The sequence below is a fragment of the Enoplosus armatus genome, chromosome 18, assembly GCF_043641665.1.
Source record: "Enoplosus armatus isolate fEnoArm2 chromosome 18, fEnoArm2.hap1, whole genome shotgun sequence".
Classification (NCBI taxonomy): domain Eukaryota; kingdom Metazoa; phylum Chordata; class Actinopteri; order Centrarchiformes; family Enoplosidae; genus Enoplosus; species Enoplosus armatus.
In genome coordinates, this window is record NC_092197.1 from 2,983,601 (window position 1) to 3,001,226 (window position 17,626).

The window sequence follows — 17,626 nt, forward strand, 5'->3', positions numbered from 1 at the left end:
TCAGTCTGCATGTGGTTCAGCATGCCGCAGCCCGTCCTCGAGCATCCTCTGACAAAGACAAAGTGCACATTGCTCCAGCGTTGGCCTCCTTTCATTGGCTGCCAGTGGAGTCTAGATGCCAACATAAAAATGTGGTTGTTGTTTCCTATCAGGCACCACACAGGTAAAGTGCCTGCGTACGTTTCCTGAACGTATGTGTCCATATGTTAAGTCTCTGTCTGTTGGATGATGAAGCCTGATCATCTGTTGTTGAGGAACGATTTCCTCGCTCTTCTGAACTGATGTTTTGCCTTTTTGTTGTTGTTGTTGTTTCTGTTTCGTTGCTCTCGTGTTTAATGCTTTTATTATGAAGGACTTTGTGTCTTTTGTTTTGAAAAAAAAAAAGCTATCTATCTATACATACATAGACTAAAGGGATGATGATTGAAACCCAGCTGTTGCCATGACAGCCAACTTTGAGAACAAGTCAATTCACATTGGCCCTAATTGTCCTGTTGTTGTCTGCGTCCACAAACGTCTCAAAACAAGAAAAGACAGACGTCCTTTGGCAGGAACTTTCTTTCAGTCGGTTTTAGTTTCTGTTGTGGTTCCTGCGGTCAGTAATGGTTTGATTAGATCTGGCTGCTGCAGCTGAGTGACGGGAAGGTGACTTCAGGAGACAGGAATGTCTCTCCGTGTGCAGACGGCAGCTGATTGGTGGACCAGGGCGTTCCGGACCTGCTGGACTGTGGGCGGAAACAAACCCAGTGGGACGGTCACCGGATGGTTGGGTGGAGGGGGGTCGGCAGCAGGCGTTAGACCGGGAGACATCTCGAGGAACACGGAGAAGAAGTACGTGGACTACCGGACCTTGACGCGGTCCCCTCTGCTGTCTTCAACATGTCTTCAACGCGTCCAGAAACGGTGCTGCTGCTGCTGCTGTGTGCGCGCGCTGCCTCCGCTGCAGCCAATAACGGTAAGACGAGGTGTCTCACTGCACGTGCGTGTGACCTGTTACACTCATGTTTATGGCAGGTCCCTATATTTACTGTGACATTTGATTATTAGATCGACAACAGATAAAATCAACTCTTTTGATAAGTAACAAATAGTTAACAGTGAAAACGAGTCAGACCTCCTCAAACATGAGGGTCTGCTGATGACGTCACCTTGGGCTTGGGCCCAAAACTGAGATTAACTGAGAAAATAATGGACAAATTAATCGATCATGAAAATAACCGTTACATGCAGCACTATTAGTACTAATAATAGCACTTTATGAACAGTGTGGAACCATCTTCTATAGTTGTGTGTGTGTGTGTGTGTGTGTGTGTGTGTGTGTGTGTGTGTGTGCGTGCTTATCTGTTGATATTACCATTTTACTGACTTGTAACTGCATCTTTTAACATTTTATTAAGATCAGAATTATGATTATGATGCTTGACTCTGTTTTGTTGCTTTGTGTTGCTGCATGTACTGAATAGTGGATATTGTTGTTGTATTGTACTGAAGTTGTGCTGTTTGCAGCACATTTCAAGTTGAAAATGGAACAGAAATGTTGATTAATGTGTGTTATATGTTAAATTAAATGAAGTAGTTTGATAAAAATAATGATTATTTTCATTATCGATTGATGTGTGGATTTTTAATCGTTAAGTCTATGAAGTGTCAAGAAGGTGACACCTTCAAATGTCCCAAAGAAGTTCAGTTCACAATATAAAACACAGAAAAGCAACAGATTGTTTCATTTGAGAAACTGGAACCAGAAAATATTTGATTGATTTAAAACTACCAATTATTTCCATTATCATTTAATCTGCTGATTGATAATTTGGTTTATAACACAGCATCATTTGGCCCCAGTTGACATATTCAAATTGCTTGCTTTGTCTGATATTCAAATATTCAGATAATATATTTAATTTAATATAATAGAAGACAAAAAAAAACATAAATCCCGATATGCTTAATAAGTTAATAGACTAAACAGTGTCTCTCTTTGCAGGCTCCACTATGAAAGTGAGGACCTTCGTCCATTTTGACCCTTCGGTCACAGCTGAACCGATACCGCTGGATGAACTTCCAGATGGCGACGTCTCCAAAGTGAACCGTTCGAATCGAGGTCGGGTCCGTAATGAAACCACCTCACGCAGGCCGGAAATAACGGAAGAGGCTCTGCAGTTTCTGACCGGCCCGGTGTCCACCGTCCTCATACCTTCCTTCTACACTCTGGTCTGCCTCATCAGCGTGCCGATCAACATCTGCGCCGTCCTGGCCTTCGCTCGGAGGATCCGGCCTAAGAAGCCGGCGGCGATCTACATGCTGAACCTGGCCTGCGCTGACCTGCTCTTTGCCGCGCTGCTCCCCTTCAAGATCTCCTACCACTTTGGCGGCAACAACTGGATATTCGGAGCGCTCATGTGCCGCGTGGTCACTGCTGCCTTCTACTGGAACATGTATTGCTCTGTTCTCCTCATAGCTTGCATCAGCGTGGACCGGCTCCTTGCTGTAGTCTACCCCATCAACTCCCTGACTTGGAGAAGGCCACAGAACGCCATCATAGCCTGCGTGGCCATGTGGGCACTCTCCTTCGCTGGTTCGGTGCCCCTCGTCCTCTCCAACCAGACGGTTCACCTCAGAAAGCTGGACATCACCACCTGCCACGATGTCCAGTCCTCACATGAGCTAATCTGGCACTACAAGATCTACTTCATCACCCTCTGCTGCGCCCTCTTCTTCCTGCCTCTGCTCATCACGGTGGTGTCCTACGCTCGGGTGATCTGGTCCCTGAGCAGGGTCCCACGTGGGGTCCCAGGAAGCTCACGCAGGAGAACGAGAGCGGTAGTGATGGCTTTAACGGTGCTGGTGATATTCGTGCTGTGCTTCACGCCCACAAACTGTCTCCTCCTAGCGCACTACGTGCAGTTTAACGAGGGGCTCGAGAGGAGCCGGGAGGCCCCTGATGGCTCCTACGCGGCCTATCTGGTGTTTATGTGTTTGGGGAGCCTGAACTGCCTCCTGGATCCTCTGGTCTACTACTTTGGATCGTCCCAATGCCAGAGACAACTATCCAGTGCGCTGAGGTGCCAGAAGATTACGGAGGGCAGTAGCATCAGTCATTCGTCATCTAATTCGTGCAGATCCAGCAGCAGAACAATTCTGAAATCCAACCGTACAGAAACCTCCACAATAACACAAAACAGCCAATGCAAGAAACTGCTGGTCTGATAGACTCACACTGAGTGAGCTGACTCTCACCTGTGACCTCACAGTAATGAAACAGTAGTAATAAAGTCACAGCACAAAGTTAATCCGTATTTATTTCTCCTTTCGTGGTTAGAATGACTGGAGGATAACTGAAGCTATCAAGGCAACAGAAAGAGCTAAAAATCTTGGTTTCACAACAACAAATGTGAAACGACAGACGCGTCTTTTGAGCGATGAATGAAGTAGAGAAACGATGGACGGAAGGAAGCTGAGATGAGATAAGAACGAGCTTTCTGGAGCTGTTCTGCTGAACCTTTCGACACAACGAAATGCTTTTATTCTTGCACTGTATATGTTAGAGCCTATGAGTTTATAAGCTGCAGGTGAATCTGTATGTATTACTTTTAATGGAAGGAACTTTGCTATTTTGTCTCTATGCATGTTTGCTGTAAAGCTTATGTTTCACCTTTGAAAAGCTGTCAGTCATGTCTTACTCTGTACTGTACTGTACTTTAAAAAAAGATATTCACCACTTGATTAAAACATTTTTTTTTGCCACTTTCGGTATCTGAATCATTATGTTATTATATTATTGTGTAACCAAGAAACAGCTGTAATGGGCTGAGCAAAGTTTGCGTCGTGCTGCTCTCTGCTGGTTGGAGATGTGAAGTGCTTTATTTCACTTCACACCGTCGTCCAGGTTCTTTCCTCCTCCAGCAGGCGGCGCTGCTACACAGCCAACAAAAGGTTGTGTCAAAGTGTAAAGGAACCACTGACTGAATAAATTCTTTATGAATCTTTCAAACCGAGCTAAAACAACTGGCTGTCCTCTCTTAGTCCCTTCACACAGATGTTTTATTGTGCTGCAAATGCTGGTGGGGCCCCAGTTCGCATGTGTACTGCTGAATGGACTTATCAGAATTATCAGACTGGTTGCTGCTTTATTTCCTGCCCATCATGAACAGCTCTACTGCTGCTTGTTCCCGACTGTAAACACACGAGACTGACCTGGTTTTTGTTTCTTTTCTAAGCAGGTCGCTCTGGTGCAGTTTGCATGACTCATGACTCAATGCAAATCTTATTGCAGGCTCGTTTTTTAAAAAACAAAAACAAAACCTAATGTTCTTTTCTGAAGATAACACACACACACACACACACACACTCACCCTGCATGTTTCAACAAGTCAAACTAAGATCTTAATTATTATTATTAACACATTTTAAATGCCCTTTTGATCAATAAAAACAAATATTAATATATATATAAATATTTTGTCATTAAGTTTTATAAATGAGGATCTCGTGTCCTCTGAAATAAACGACCAGAATACAGAAGAGTGGACTCATCTTAACCTTTAAGCTATAAATAGACGTATAATAGTCACGTTTACTGGCATAATAATAATAATAATAATAATAATTATATATTATTATTATTATTATTATAATGCCCTCTGATCATCTATTCGATGTTATCAGACCTGATTTTAGATATTATCAGGTCTGGAGATCTCGTTGATAACCGGACTTCGAAGGGTTGGTTCCGGGGTTTCCCGACACGAGTCTCGGTTGGCTGCGCGCGGTCACCTGACTGAGTGACATCACGCAGGTGTCAAAACCGGCTCTGAGAAGAGGGCATGGCAGTTACAGCAGCGACAGGGGGGGGGAAGCAGTCGCGCCCGCCGACACTAACTGCACTTTGTTTTTAACTTGAGATCTGCAGTCATGACTTTGAGGACTCGATGGTTCCACCTGGTCCTCCTTTCCTGGTGCCTGCAGACCTGCCTGTCGAAGGAAGGTAAAGTTTCACCTCTTCATTTCCATCTCTGTCGTTTTTATTGTCTGAACGGACAAAATGTTCAGCTCAGAAAGAATCAGCGTCCAAAAAGTGCTTTACTGAGCTACATACGTGGATTATGAGCCCCGTTTGTTGGATGTTTTGGTCCTGGATTAGTCTGTCAGGAGGAGTTAGATAACTCCGGATAATAAAGTTACAGGTAAACTGGATCGTTGTGTCGCAGGTGACTCAGGCTCAAAGGTCCAAATACAAGTATAACAGGAGTGTTCTCAGTTTCAGATGGAGTCTGCGTTCCAGCATGTCAGCCTGTTTCACTTCTGCTTTTCATGTGTGTGACACAGATCTAAGAGGCTTCACTGGTACAGAGACCAGCGACGGGGTGTGGGTCAGCTCCCAAGCCAAACAAGTCCTGAGCAGCCGTCTCACAACCGTCTTCCTCCCGATCGTCTACATCATCGTGTTTGTTGTGGGGCTGCCCACCAACATCTTGGCCATCTGGGTGTTCCTGTTCAGGACCAAGAAGAAGCACCCGTCGTCCATCTACATGGCGAACTTGGCTCTGGCCGACCTGCTGTTTGTCATCTGGGTCCCCGTTAAGATAGCGTACCACTTCAACGGCAACAACTGGATCTACGGAGAGGGGCTGTGCAAAGTGCTGGTGGCCTTCTTCTACGGCAACATGTACTGCTCCATCTCCTTCATCGCCTGTATAAGCGTCCAGCGTTACTGGGCCGTGGTCCACCCTCTCACCCAGCAGCGGGGGAACAACCGTGCTGCTGTTGCAGTCTCCGTCACGGTCTGGGTGGTGGTCTGGCTTCTCACGATCCCCCTCTACCTGTACGATCAACAGGTCCGTGCGGCAAACCTCAACATCCTCACCTGCCACGACGTCACCAGGCCCAGCCAGAAGAAGATAGCGGCGGGCTACTTCCTGACGATGGGAACTCTGGGATTTGTCGTTCCCACCGTCGTGTGCATCATATCCTACGTCCTCATGCTGAAGGCTCTCAGGAACAGCATGGCGGACCCGGCCATCGCCAAGAGGCGGCGAAAGGCTGTGGTCTTGATCGTCACCGTGTTGGTCATGTTTTTGGTGTGCTTCACCCCCAGCAACATCATGCTGCTGGTGCACTACATCCTCCTTTTGGGTGAAGCGGACAACAACTTGTACGGATTCTACATCACCACGCTGTGCTTGGCGAGTCTCAACAGCTGCTTCGACCCTTTTCTCTACTACTTCATCTCCGAGGACTTCAGGGAGCACGTGAAGAACACCTTCCTGTGCCGGAGCGAGAGGACAGTGGAGAGGATGAGGGTCTCCTTCAGCGCCCTGAAGTACTCCAAGAAGAGCAACGCGTACTCGTCCGAGTCAGGGAACACTCAGAGCACCGAGTGCTAGCTTTTTAAGCTAAGTCCTGATCTTTAAACTCCCCTCAGGTATGAGTCCACACGGATTTATTTTTGAATTCTACTGTGACTTTTGTGGCAAAGACCATCCAGAAGTTACTGCTTTTTTTATTTTTGTTAATACATTTGTATTTTTTTAAATGTATTTGATAATATAACTTTTATGTGATGCACTTGAAGCAGTTTCATTTGACGTCATCGAGACATGAATGAAGTGTCTGATCTTCAAATGAATCCTTTTGACCTAATAAGGGCAACGTTTAGCCTGTTGTACGACACGTGATACAAGCTCTACATATGTATATATCTGGTATGTGTTTTTAAAGTAATAATTTTAACTTGTATAACTATATTTCAAAGTTTGAGAATAAAATTAAAAGTCCAGCTAGCTGTGTTTTTTTTCCCCGTCACACCATCTGCAGGTGTTAAAGCTTGGTCGCTGAAGGCAGTAATATTAGTTATTATTGTGGGCTGTCAGGAGATGTTATTTACGTATTATTCTATATTATTAGAGATATGACATGTTTGTTTGGACAGTGGGTTTCATCAGTCAAACCTGCGGCTACAGGAAGCTCATCCTCTCAGTCTCAAATTAAAGATATGAATTCATCCTTCCGTCTTTTGCAGCTCAAATGATGGATCTTCATTGAAAGATTTTTCATATCTTCCAGTGGTTTTGGCTTAATGTCTCTTTCTCTGCCTGCCTGATTATTTTGTAAAACTACTAAACGTCACTGAAGTGAAACACGACTCACAAAATCATCCAGATTTTACAGTTTTACACGTTTATGACCTGAAACAAAAGTCTTTTCTTGTTTAGAAACTCTGCATTCGGCCTCCGTACGTGGACACATCGCTCAGCTACATGTTTACATTGGTTACTAGTGAGCTTAGTTAGCCTCAGGTTTAACTCATCATCTTACCTGATGAAGGCAGCATTGAGGGAGAGAGGTCACATGATCTTAAAACTACCAGAGAGGGTGTGTTTTTACACAGAAACCTTTATTTACAAAGAGGTCAGAGGAAAAGATATGTGTATGTATATATATATATATATATATATATGTGTGTGTATATGTGTGTATATGATACCAGAGGTTATTTAGAGCTGAAGAAAATAAAACATCTGACACAAAGAGGAAGTTGTCACACGTGATCAATATTGAACATAATGACAAATAACAACGTCACAGAAATAGTTTCTGTCTGTTGCTGCAAGATTTCACAGACCTGGAAAGTCATATCAGGTGTTTTATAAAATCTAAATTCAAGGTATTCAAATGCCAAACTTCAGGCCCAGGAGTGTGTTCGCTCTGGGAAAGCTGAGATGGGAAAGCTGAGATGGGAAAGCTGAGATGGGAAAACTACCACCCACCGGAGCGGGTGGGCGGCTCTTACATGACGTCAGCAGCGTGCACACACCTAGTCTCGGGGTGTGTCCTCCCAGCTCGCAGCCAGGTGTTGTTCTTCGACGTATAAGAAGCTGTCGGAAGGAGACATTAGAAGAGAAGAGTCGCCGAGATCGTCAGACATGGACTTCACTCGGATTTTATTGTCGCTGCTGCTGGTTTTCTGCTGGTTTGCTGCCTCGGCTGCAGGTAAGACCGGAAGTCCCTGTGGGTTTACTGCGTGGCGGAGAGACGAGACCACCGGCACACCGAGCTGAAGACACGCAGCCGGTCTCATCCCGCGATCATCACCCACGCTGTTAACACCTCACACTATTATTAAGCTAATATTTTCATGATTAAAGCGATATTTTTATATTTGTAACCTGGGGTTGTGGTCTGCTGCCGCACAGAGGGGGCTGTCGGGAAATGTAGGCGTATCTAACCTTTTAATACACTTACTAAGAAAATAATATCCTATAATAATGTCCTATCTAACCTTTTGTGATTAGGGGATTTAGCTGTATTATTATTATTATTATTATTATTATTAGATGCTGTTGTAGAACTCATTAACCTACATTGAGTTACAGTGTTTTTTAGTTATTTGTATTAGGCCTCTTATGTCAATCGTTTATCACTAATCTTTTAGCCTAAAAAAGTGTCAGAAAATGATGAAAACTGCCCCTCCCAGAGCCCAAGGTGACAAATATACAGTTTACAATCATATAAAGCAGCAAATCCGCACTTTTGAGCAGCTAAACTGGGAATGTTTGACACTTTTGTTTTCACAAATGACTCAAAATAGGGGACGATTAATATCTAGTCCATTGATCAATCAGTTATTTGAGCGTTTCAGGCTAATGTGTATTTAATTTTGCAATATTTGTTTAGATAAAGGACGGGCGTTCATTGGGTTTAAGGATCCTAAAGACTCAGGACTAGTTATTGTGGACAAGGCAACATCGGACACACTGAAGAGTAGCCTCACCACAGTCTTCCTCCCGGTCACCTACATCATCGTGTTTGCGGTGGGACTTCCTGCCAACGGCATGGCCATCTGGGTGTTTCTCTTCAGGACCAAGAAGAAGCACCCGTCGTCGATCTACATGGCCAACCTGGCTCTGGCTGACCTGCTCTTTGTCATTTGGACGCCCCTAAAGATTTCCTACCATTTCAACGGCAACGACTGGATCTACGGAGAGCCGCTGTGCAAAGTCCTCGTGAGCTTCTTCTACGGGAACATGTATTGCTCCATACTCTTCATCGCCTGCCTCAGCGTGCAGAGGTACTGGGTTGTGGCTCACCCTCTGTCCCAGCAGAGGAAGAACAACAAGGTGGCCATCGGCGTCTGCGTGGCCATCTGGGCTTTCATCTGGCTCACCACCACGCCTCTGTACCTGTATGACCAAACCGCCAAGCTCAAAGACCCCAACATAACCACCTGCCACGATGTCAACATCATAGAGGACCCCCTCAATCCGTTCCCTTCTGTCAAGCTCCCCTACTACTACTTCATCTTCATGGGCATGGTTGTCTTCCTCGTCCCTTGTATAGTCATCATCGTGGCCTACGTCCTGTTACTCAGGGCTCTGGGGAACAGCATGGAGGACAGCACGGCCGCAAAGAACCGCCAGAGGGCCGTGGTGTTGATTGTGACCGTCCTGGTGACGTTCCTGGTGTGCTTCATCCCCAGTAACATCATGCTGGTGGTGCATTACTCTCTAGTCAAAGATGGAGTGATAAACAACGGTTACGGCTTCTACCTCTCCACGTTATGCCTGGCCAGCCTCAACAGCTGCCTGGACCCGTTTATCTACTACTTTGTGTCTGAGGAGTTCAGAAACCACGTGAAGAACACTCTGCTGTGCAGGAGCAGCAGGACCGTGGAGAGGATGAGGGTTTCATTCAGCTCCATGAAATACTCCAGGAAGAGCAAGTCGTACGTGTCGGACAGCGGGAACACGCAGAGCAGCAGCTGCTAGCCAGATAAAGGACCAGACGCCCATCACGCCTGCGCTTGAACTCTGGTGTCCTTGAACACGCGGCAGCACGCAGACCTCGTGGGACTCTGTAATGATGAACATAAGGCCCGTCAGGTGCAACCAGGTAACCTCAACACATCAGATATCCGAAGATGAACTTTAAATGTGAAGATGACTGTGCTGGGACGAGACCAGAATACAGTTTTAAGATGTGTGTCACTTCGTTATGAACTGTTGTTTTTACTGTTTAAAATGTGAAACATGAATATTTTACACATTTTCATTCATATATATATATATATAAATGGAGAGAAGGCCTGTTAAACGCCTGTTAGTCCTCTTAGCTGCACAAAATGTCTGATAAATGTGGTGTTTTTTTTCCCATTTTCCTTTTGACTGACTAGTTCGCCGCACTGAAGAGCATTTAAAGCATCTGTAATAAAAGAACCAAATTAAGCTGAGAGGAACAAGAGAGTATGTCAAGTTATGACTCTGATGAAGCTTCAGTCAAACCAACAACAGAAATGTTGTACTTCCTGTTTTATCTCGTAATTTTTAACCACCCGTGCTAAAGTTTTTATTTACTTTTTAAGTTTGAAAGTGACGAAGAGGAAGGTGATGCTGTTGCTAGCTTCTTAAATAAATTATAAAACAACAGAATGCAGTTTCTGTGATACTCCTTTTTCTTCTTTTTTTTAAACATTGCGTAACCGACTAAAATTCCTGTGTGGAGTGAGTCACTGGCCTTGTTTTCATCATGCAGCCTGAGAGTGATGAAGACGAGACTCTTTGTCATGCATCATCCTCTACGCCTTGTGGAAATGTTAGGAATTCATGGAATGTGTTGTGGTGAGGGTTTATTTTTGTAGGGTGGGAGACTGTGCAGACCAGTTTCTTTTTAAACAAGTATTTTAATGTTTGGGTGTTAATCATGCTGTTTTCTGAAGAAACAGCCAGAAAAATACAGGGGGGGGGGCGAGGGGCGAGGGGGGGTAAAGAATGTTTGAGAGCGTGATGAGGCACGTTGTGTTACGAGGATGACCTGAACTGGTTTCAGCGTCGGATCTCGTTTCTTCACACACGGCATCCCATTTGTTTTGATCTGTTGTTAAACCGCAGTCACTCACCTTTTGTAGTGACTTTCCCTCTAAAAGGCTTGAAGCTCAGTCACGCATTTTATTTTCAGTTAATATCTCCCTCTCCGAAAGACAATACCTTTATTGTCTTTCCACAAAGGGGCGTTATTGTGAGCCAGAGAGAATGCTCCGGGTCTTTTATCTCTAGATAAGAAGTGAGTAAACGTCTGCGTTTCGAGCAGTAGCCCCACCCAAAAGGGTCCTCTCACCCTCCCCCAGGTACACACACTCAGGCCGTGATAACTTCCTGTGTAATGACCGGTTGAGGCAGAGCTGCCGGCTGTTTAAAGAGGTAAATGATTGTTGTGGAGTGTCGTTTTACCTTTTGTCAGCACTCTGAGGAGAATACCTTCTTTTCACATGTTGTTGGTGGAGCCACTCCCCGGCCATGTTACAGTTACACCGTGTGACAAACTGAAACCTTCATGAATCACACGTTTGAGCTTTCTGAGTACATTTAAACAAATCAAATACCACCAGGAGGAGGGATTATATTTATTTAAGACCGATTTATACATCTGCCAGTTTTATAAAACAGAGAAAGGAAAGAGAGTTGAAGGTCATTTAAGACCCTTTTTCTGTTATTTATTCATTAGATCAGTGTCAACACTGCAACATGGGCTGTGGTGTGTAAAAGTTGGCAAATCGCATGTTGTTTTAAAGCTTTGGGAACACCATGATCAGAACACATGACGATGGATGAAAGGCGGATTACTTTAAGCTGCACACGTTCAAAAAGATCCAGTTTTTCTTGTACGTGCTAACATGCTTAGAAAACCTTTTCTGTACAACGTAACGACATAATATTTCTGCATGGCGAGAACGGAAAGTCTTAACCAGGAAATCACTGTGTAAGCTAACCTGCTGCTAGCACATTTAGCATACAGCTAAAGAACAATCAGAATCTTCTCATCGAACTCGCAGCAAAAATGCTAATGAGAGTATATTTCCCAAAATGTTGAACTACTCTATTAAAAGCTGTTCGTCTTCTTCACCGTCAGCTGTGTTAACTGAGTTACTTCTGCACTTGTCGTGGTTTGTGTTGCATATTTCCGTAATGCAACATGTACGCATATGCGTTGAGGTCCTCCTAAGTTGCAACAATCCTGTAACCGCAAGACTGACTGACATGTGGTCTGATGTAAGAGTATGAAGAAATGATAGATAAACGAATGAGGGGTTGCACTGATTCAACCCGTTCAAACCTCACCAGACTCCGTCAGGAAATAGCTCATTTTAAAAGTTAATATTGATTTTTTTATTAATTTAAGATTTAAAACTAAAAGATGAGAATGCATGTAGATTAGAGATCCATGCCATCTGCACCTGTGGGTGCTATTTACTTGTAGTAATAACTATAACAAAGACGCTCAGACTGTTAAGCTCCAGGCGTCTGAATGTAATGTCTCTAAAATAAGCAGGAGCTGTTTCAACAGTCAATATCCTTGTGAACCAGAAACACGCCAAACCAGTTCTGACTGCCAGTATCATTAACAAGTGAGTCACAACAAAGAGAGTCGCACCGTGCGAGACGAGATCACCACTACGGCACTGTGGCACACCTCATCTCCTGTGCCATGTAATTGGATGCACTGCTGCACACGGAGTAAAGTGTGAACCTTTCGTTCTACCGGAGATGAATCTGTCAAAACAAGCAGAGGCTGCAGTCTTTGCTTGATATTTAATGTTTGTAGCCCCTCCCGCTCTGATTTGTGTTAGGAGTAAAAGTGACCTCTGCTGGTTTTAAGGGTGTAATCATTCTTAAATATATATTGAATATAATATACATGCATTGAATTAATTTCCGTGAAGACGACGACTTAGTTTAAAGGTTATTTCGGAATTTATTGATTTATTTATTACAAATCCAGGCTGCTTGGACTGTTAAAACATATGTATGATAGTGAAAATTAAAAGAAAACATTACAATATCCACAGGAAATAGTTTTTTACACAAACTTCCTGCTGGTATTAAGTTCACTATTTAGGTTAATTGTACAGTTAATTGTTAACCCTACCCCATAAAGATATTTTGAACGAAGTAAGCTACTTCTTTACAGTGGTAAAATAGAGAAAGGTTGGGAGCTACAGACATAAACGTGTATATATATATATATATATATACCACATAAAATGTCTACATGGTAAAGTACTTCATTAGAATTTACAATTATTTCAGGAAATCTCAAGACAGCCACACGATTGTAAAATATAAAAATGTGTTGATTCTCACAGCAATCCCTACTGGTCCCAAAATAGAGAGATATTTCAAAGAACGACCTCTGCTGCTCTGAAGACGAAGACATCCTTGAAACATTTACTCTTTTATTTTCACACTGAAGACTTTGCATCACTAACATATTTCGCCTTTTGGGGAGTTTGATCAAGAGCTCTTTTCCGGTAAGAGCATTTTGTCTCAAAGAGAGGACGATAGATCAGTATTGCGCCCACGCATCATACTGGGATGCAGCTAAAAGGCAGCTATTCATGCGGGTCAGTGCTGAGGAGGGAGAGACGTGCTAACGTGTGTGTTAATCACTCTGACAGACCGCACCATCAGCAAATACTCAATCAGATCTATTTATACAGAAACTGAGTGGTTTTATATTTTTTGCTTTTTATTTTTCAAGGTAGCTCAAGACATACAAGTCACACATCGTTCTCCTCAACAACTTACCAGACAGTCAAGAAAAGTTAAAACTAAACTGTGAGGAATATCCAGGTTCTGTTAGAGAGCAGTGGAAGATATCAAAATGGGGTGAATTAATATGATAATAAAGACAGACGGGGAGGAGAGGAACTGGCGCTGGGCTGAGAGAAGGTACAGAAGAAGCAGTTTGAGTCAACGAGAGATCATTCAGTCTTTTCTACCTTTCATCTCGTCTTGCTCAGCGTGGCTGGAGGGAGTCGGCCAGGTGTGGGTGCCCCCCAGCCAGTCCCAGTGAGAGAAGAATGGGGCGAAGTTAGTGCTGGGCCGCTGGTGGTGGCCGTCGTGCTTGGGTGCACCGCCCCAGAGGCCAAAGGGTACCAGGTTATGCATGGCCCACGGGAAGTCGTAGCCGGAGTGGTCCTCGGTGGATACGTAGACGTTGAAGACCATGAAGCCCCACGTCGTGAGGCAGTGGCACTGGAGCAGGATGGGGTCTATTGTAGCCCAGAATCCCACGCTGAATAACTCCCAGCCAGACAGATACTGGGTGACGAGGCTGAAAGGCTGGTTGTACTGGTGGTGCACGGCGTGGAAGGTGCGGTACAGCCAAGGTACCCGGTGGTGCATCAGGTGCCACAGGTAATACTGGAAGTCAAAGACCACCATGCAGCCCAGGATGCCCAGACAGAAGCTCCAGAAAGTCGGTGCCTCGCAGGGCAACGGGGTGGGTGGCCTCCACAGCCATTGGGCGACTGCAGCAGGAAAGATGTAGAGCAGGTGGTTGTAGATGGTGACACCCAGGGTAGTCCAGATGTTAGGCCAGGTCACTGGTCTGTCAGGGTGGAGCCTGTAGCGGTTAATGCAGGGCCAGGTGGGAGCCAGCAGGTCCAGCACGGTGTAAAGACCAACCAGGAAGAAGTAAGTGGTGACGGAGAGGACCACGGGGAAGAGAGGGCTCCTCAGGAGGTCGTGGTGGTTCTGGTGGAGATAGTCCCAGGCAGGCTGCAGGACCAAGCCCCGGGACTGGCCCCCAGTCACGTTGTCCTCATCCGACATCCAGAATAAAGCCTCACTTCTGAGTAACCTGCCTGTGCTCATCATTAACGCTGTGTTTCTCTTCCAAAAGAGGGCCCAAAACAAGCCCCAGGAGAGGATGAAGAGGGTCTGAGTGAATGGAGCGATCCAATCAGCCTCCTCGTATAGGTGAAGCAACAGCAAATTGTCTGGTGATGTAGTGCCAAATTGGACTGGCGGACCGTCTTAGCCTCTTATGTATGTTCAAGCCCCACCTCCACCCCCCCCACCCCCCCTGTGTTTTAAAAGAAGGCCCTCTGTAAAGGCCCTTTTTCATGGGCACAAGGACCGCAGCCAGGACTCAGGAGCCGGGCCACAGCAGCTCTCATCTTTGACCCAAATCATGGAGCGAGAGCTTCCGTTCACAACATGAGCCCTGAAGAGTAATTAATCAAAGCAAAAGCTGTCAGAAAGCACTTCCTCCCTGGCTTATTGCTCAGTTTGAGTTTCTTTACAGAAAAAAATAAAACAGGATTTCATTGTTGAAAACTGGAGCAGCGACCACAGCTCCTGTTTCTGTGGCGTGACACCATCATTTTGTAGAGAGGGAGGTTTTTAATAAATATCATGTGACAGTCTGCGCTTTATATTTATGTATTTTTCTGCTATTATCAGTTATGTTTCATTTGACTTTATCAGATTTAAACGGCAGTATGAAAGTGTGTCATTACATTAAATGTAATGACACACTTTGAATGAATACTTCCTGTATGACAAGAGACGTGCAGATATATTAATTTTATAATAATATAACGCAATCAGTATAACTGATATATACAATGATGGAGCTTCAGGCTAATATCAGTTCACTTCACTACCTATCAAAGGTGTTTTCATCAAACAATAATTACAGTTCCCAGACCTTTACAAACAAACCACCAAAAATCAGAATAAATATAAGAGGTTCGAAGTTCGTTCATGACCTCTGAAGCAGTTGAGAAAACAATGGGAGTTTGGCCAGTTGTCATGGAATCAGTAGATGTTCACACGTCATGCATTCATTTGTTTTTGGAGCACCACGTTCACAGTTCATTCTTGACTTACACACAAAGAAGCGATGCAGAAGTTGAGAACTTTTATCTATAAGAAGCACATCTCAGCGTGGACATTAGTGACACTTGGGATGTGTTTTAGAAACAGGATGCGAGGAGTGTCGAGCGTTGACAAACACATCCTGTCTCTGACAGGTTTAGCTTAAAGTGGACAGCGTGCTCACTGAACAGAGGACAGAACTGGAGTCGTACTGTCGGCAACACTTTTCTGATACCACTGATCGGCCAAGAGAGGGCAGTAAAAGTCAAGTCTTCACCAAAGACAGCAGAAGACACTCTGCAATAAAACAATGAATGAAGAGAAATCCAACTGGATTTGAAAGATCTTTTTTCCAGCTGCCTAAACTTTATCAGATGTGTCCTCGTTTAAGGAAGAATTCAAAAGTTAGGAGTTCAATAGAGACGATTTTCATCAGTTTCAGCTCAGCGGTGTCAACACTACAGCTGATGAAACTTCAGACGGATTATGAACCGTATTGAAATCTTTAGTTTCAACCACCAATTGAATTTGATTTGAGCGTATTGATGATATTTATCGGCGCCATTCGCAGCCTCTTTAACAATGAGAGTAGCCCATTCGTTAAAATAAGTGACGTGACAGTGATTCAAAGTGCAGAAGGATTGTGAAACTCCAGAGGTCAATGATTGGTCGACCACACGCAGTGAGACTGCACGCTGCACGCTGTCTGTCTTATTACGTCGGCCTCGGGCTTAACGCTTCCTGTGGGACTTTGGTATCGAGTCAAACCCCGAGGAAAAACCGTCAAAGTCACAGGAGTCACTTCACAACTGTTAGCCCGAGGTAGAAGATCCGGACCGACTCGTCAGATCCATAAAGTATTGGCAATCTCAAGAAATAGAGTTTGGCTATTTCAGTGCCACAAATAATCAACTGCAGACGATCACAAAGCTTTTTTGGTTCTGTGTTACCGCTCCCCAGACAAGTGTTGGTAAAATAACTGAGAAGTGGATCGCAGTGCTTCACCACATCACTAACATGCACCACTAGGTGTCTGAGGAGACGATGACAAGGCGTGAGACCGCTCCCTCCCTCCGCTCCCGAGGGACAGCACACATCCATTGAGCTCTGCGCGTCCAAGAAACACCGTCCAGGTCCGGGGTGCTCTTTGTGGTGCTCTCTGAACCTCATTGACTGAGCACAGACAGTGAGAATTCCTTATATTCCCATATTTAGCACTCATTACCACTTTATAAACTTTTAATAAATGGTTTATAACACACTATAATGTAGCTGTAAGCAGATTTAAGGACATTTAAAGTTGAGTTTATTAATATATTTGTGTTTACAAACAGTTAATGAATGACTGAGGACATATTTCACATTTATATAAAATACGAAGAGATATTTAATAATGTAATAATACAGTTGGAGTTATACTCTAGTCGTTGACAGACATAAATAAACACTAAAAATGTAACCCCATGTGATGCTTAACATAGCTAAATACGTGTTTCCAAAGCTTCTGCAGTTTCTCTCAAAGAGCTCACGTGGAACGTTTTGCAAGACAAATATATGTGAACAGGAAGTCGGACATATAATGTGGAGAAAAGGCAGAGCAGACCTGGAATCAGATTATGTGTAAATACTGAACGTCGAGCAGGAGAGTTTGGATCAACTCAACGGAACAGAAGCTGCTTCACTACTTCCTCTCGTATGACGGAGAGATACAGTTGTGAAAATAGGTCTCGCTTGTTTCACCCTGAGTACGTTTCTTTCACTGCGTAAAGGCTGCTGAAGGCTGTGTGACAGCATGTGTGAACTCTGCCGAAGGTACGAAAGGAACAGGACCAGAATCATGTCGGAGATCGTCAACAGGTGCAGGTCCACATCCTCTCAAACGGCCCCTGCAAGAGAGGAAGACGGGGCCTCGAGTCGGCCTCCAGAGGAGGGGAGACACCCGAGAATACAGAGTCGCTGTGAGACTTCAG

At 44.4% G+C, this 17,626-nt stretch overlaps 4 protein-coding genes across 4 annotated transcripts; 3 read left to right on the top strand and 1 right to left on the bottom strand.

Annotated features, from left to right (window-relative positions):
• Positions 1 to 788: 788 nt before the first annotated feature.
• Positions 789 to 3,746, top strand: LOC139301428 (proteinase-activated receptor 1-like). Its single transcript, XM_070924822.1, has 2 exons — positions 789 to 955; positions 1,985 to 3,746. The coding sequence occupies exons 1-2, from the start codon at positions 880 to 882 to the stop codon at positions 3,205 to 3,207; spliced, it is 1,299 nt and encodes a 432-aa protein (XP_070780923.1). The 5' UTR covers positions 789 to 879; the 3' UTR covers positions 3,208 to 3,746.
• Positions 3,747 to 4,858: 1,112 nt separating this feature from the next.
• On the top strand, positions 4,859 to 7,527 carry f2rl1.1 (coagulation factor II (thrombin) receptor-like 1, tandem duplicate 1). Its single transcript, XM_070924542.1, has 2 exons — positions 4,859 to 4,984; positions 5,326 to 7,527. The coding sequence occupies exons 1-2, from the start codon at positions 4,912 to 4,914 to the stop codon at positions 6,381 to 6,383; spliced, it is 1,131 nt and encodes a 376-aa protein (XP_070780643.1). The 5' UTR covers positions 4,859 to 4,911; the 3' UTR covers positions 6,384 to 7,527.
• Positions 7,528 to 7,740: 213 nt separating this feature from the next.
• On the top strand, positions 7,741 to 10,424 carry LOC139301505 (proteinase-activated receptor 2-like). The gene is made up of 2 exons (XM_070924925.1): positions 7,741 to 7,989; positions 8,674 to 10,424. Exons 1-2 carry the CDS (start codon positions 7,923 to 7,925, stop codon positions 9,762 to 9,764), a joined length of 1,158 nt encoding a protein of 385 aa, XP_070781026.1. The 5' UTR covers positions 7,741 to 7,922; the 3' UTR covers positions 9,765 to 10,424.
• Positions 10,425 to 13,757: 3,333 nt separating this feature from the next.
• ch25hl2 (cholesterol 25-hydroxylase like 2) lies at positions 13,758 to 14,651 on the bottom strand. Its single transcript, XM_070925010.1, has one exon. It carries the CDS (start codon positions 14,649 to 14,651, stop codon positions 13,758 to 13,760), a length of 894 nt encoding a protein of 297 aa, XP_070781111.1.
• Positions 14,652 to 17,626: the final 2,975 nt, after the last annotated feature.

Coding starts and splice junctions, on each gene's coding strand:
- LOC139301428 (XM_070924822.1), top strand. CDS start 880: ATGTCTTCAACGCGTCCAGAAACGGTGCTGCTGCTGCTGCTGTGTGCG. Junction 956..1,984: donor CTCCGCTGCAGCCAATAACG/GTAAGACGAGGT, acceptor CTCTCTTTGCAG/GCTCCACTATGAAAGTGAGG.
- f2rl1.1 (XM_070924542.1), top strand. CDS start 4,912: ATGACTTTGAGGACTCGATGGTTCCACCTGGTCCTCCTTTCCTGGTGC. Junction 4,985..5,325: donor GACCTGCCTGTCGAAGGAAG/GTAAAGTTTCAC, acceptor TGTGTGACACAG/ATCTAAGAGGCTTCACTGGT.
- LOC139301505 (XM_070924925.1), top strand. CDS start 7,923: ATGGACTTCACTCGGATTTTATTGTCGCTGCTGCTGGTTTTCTGCTGG. Junction 7,990..8,673: donor GTTTGCTGCCTCGGCTGCAG/GTAAGACCGGAA, acceptor ATATTTGTTTAG/ATAAAGGACGGGCGTTCATT.
- ch25hl2 (XM_070925010.1), bottom strand. CDS start 14,651: ATGATGAGCACAGGCAGGTTACTCAGAAGTGAGGCTTTATTCTGGATG.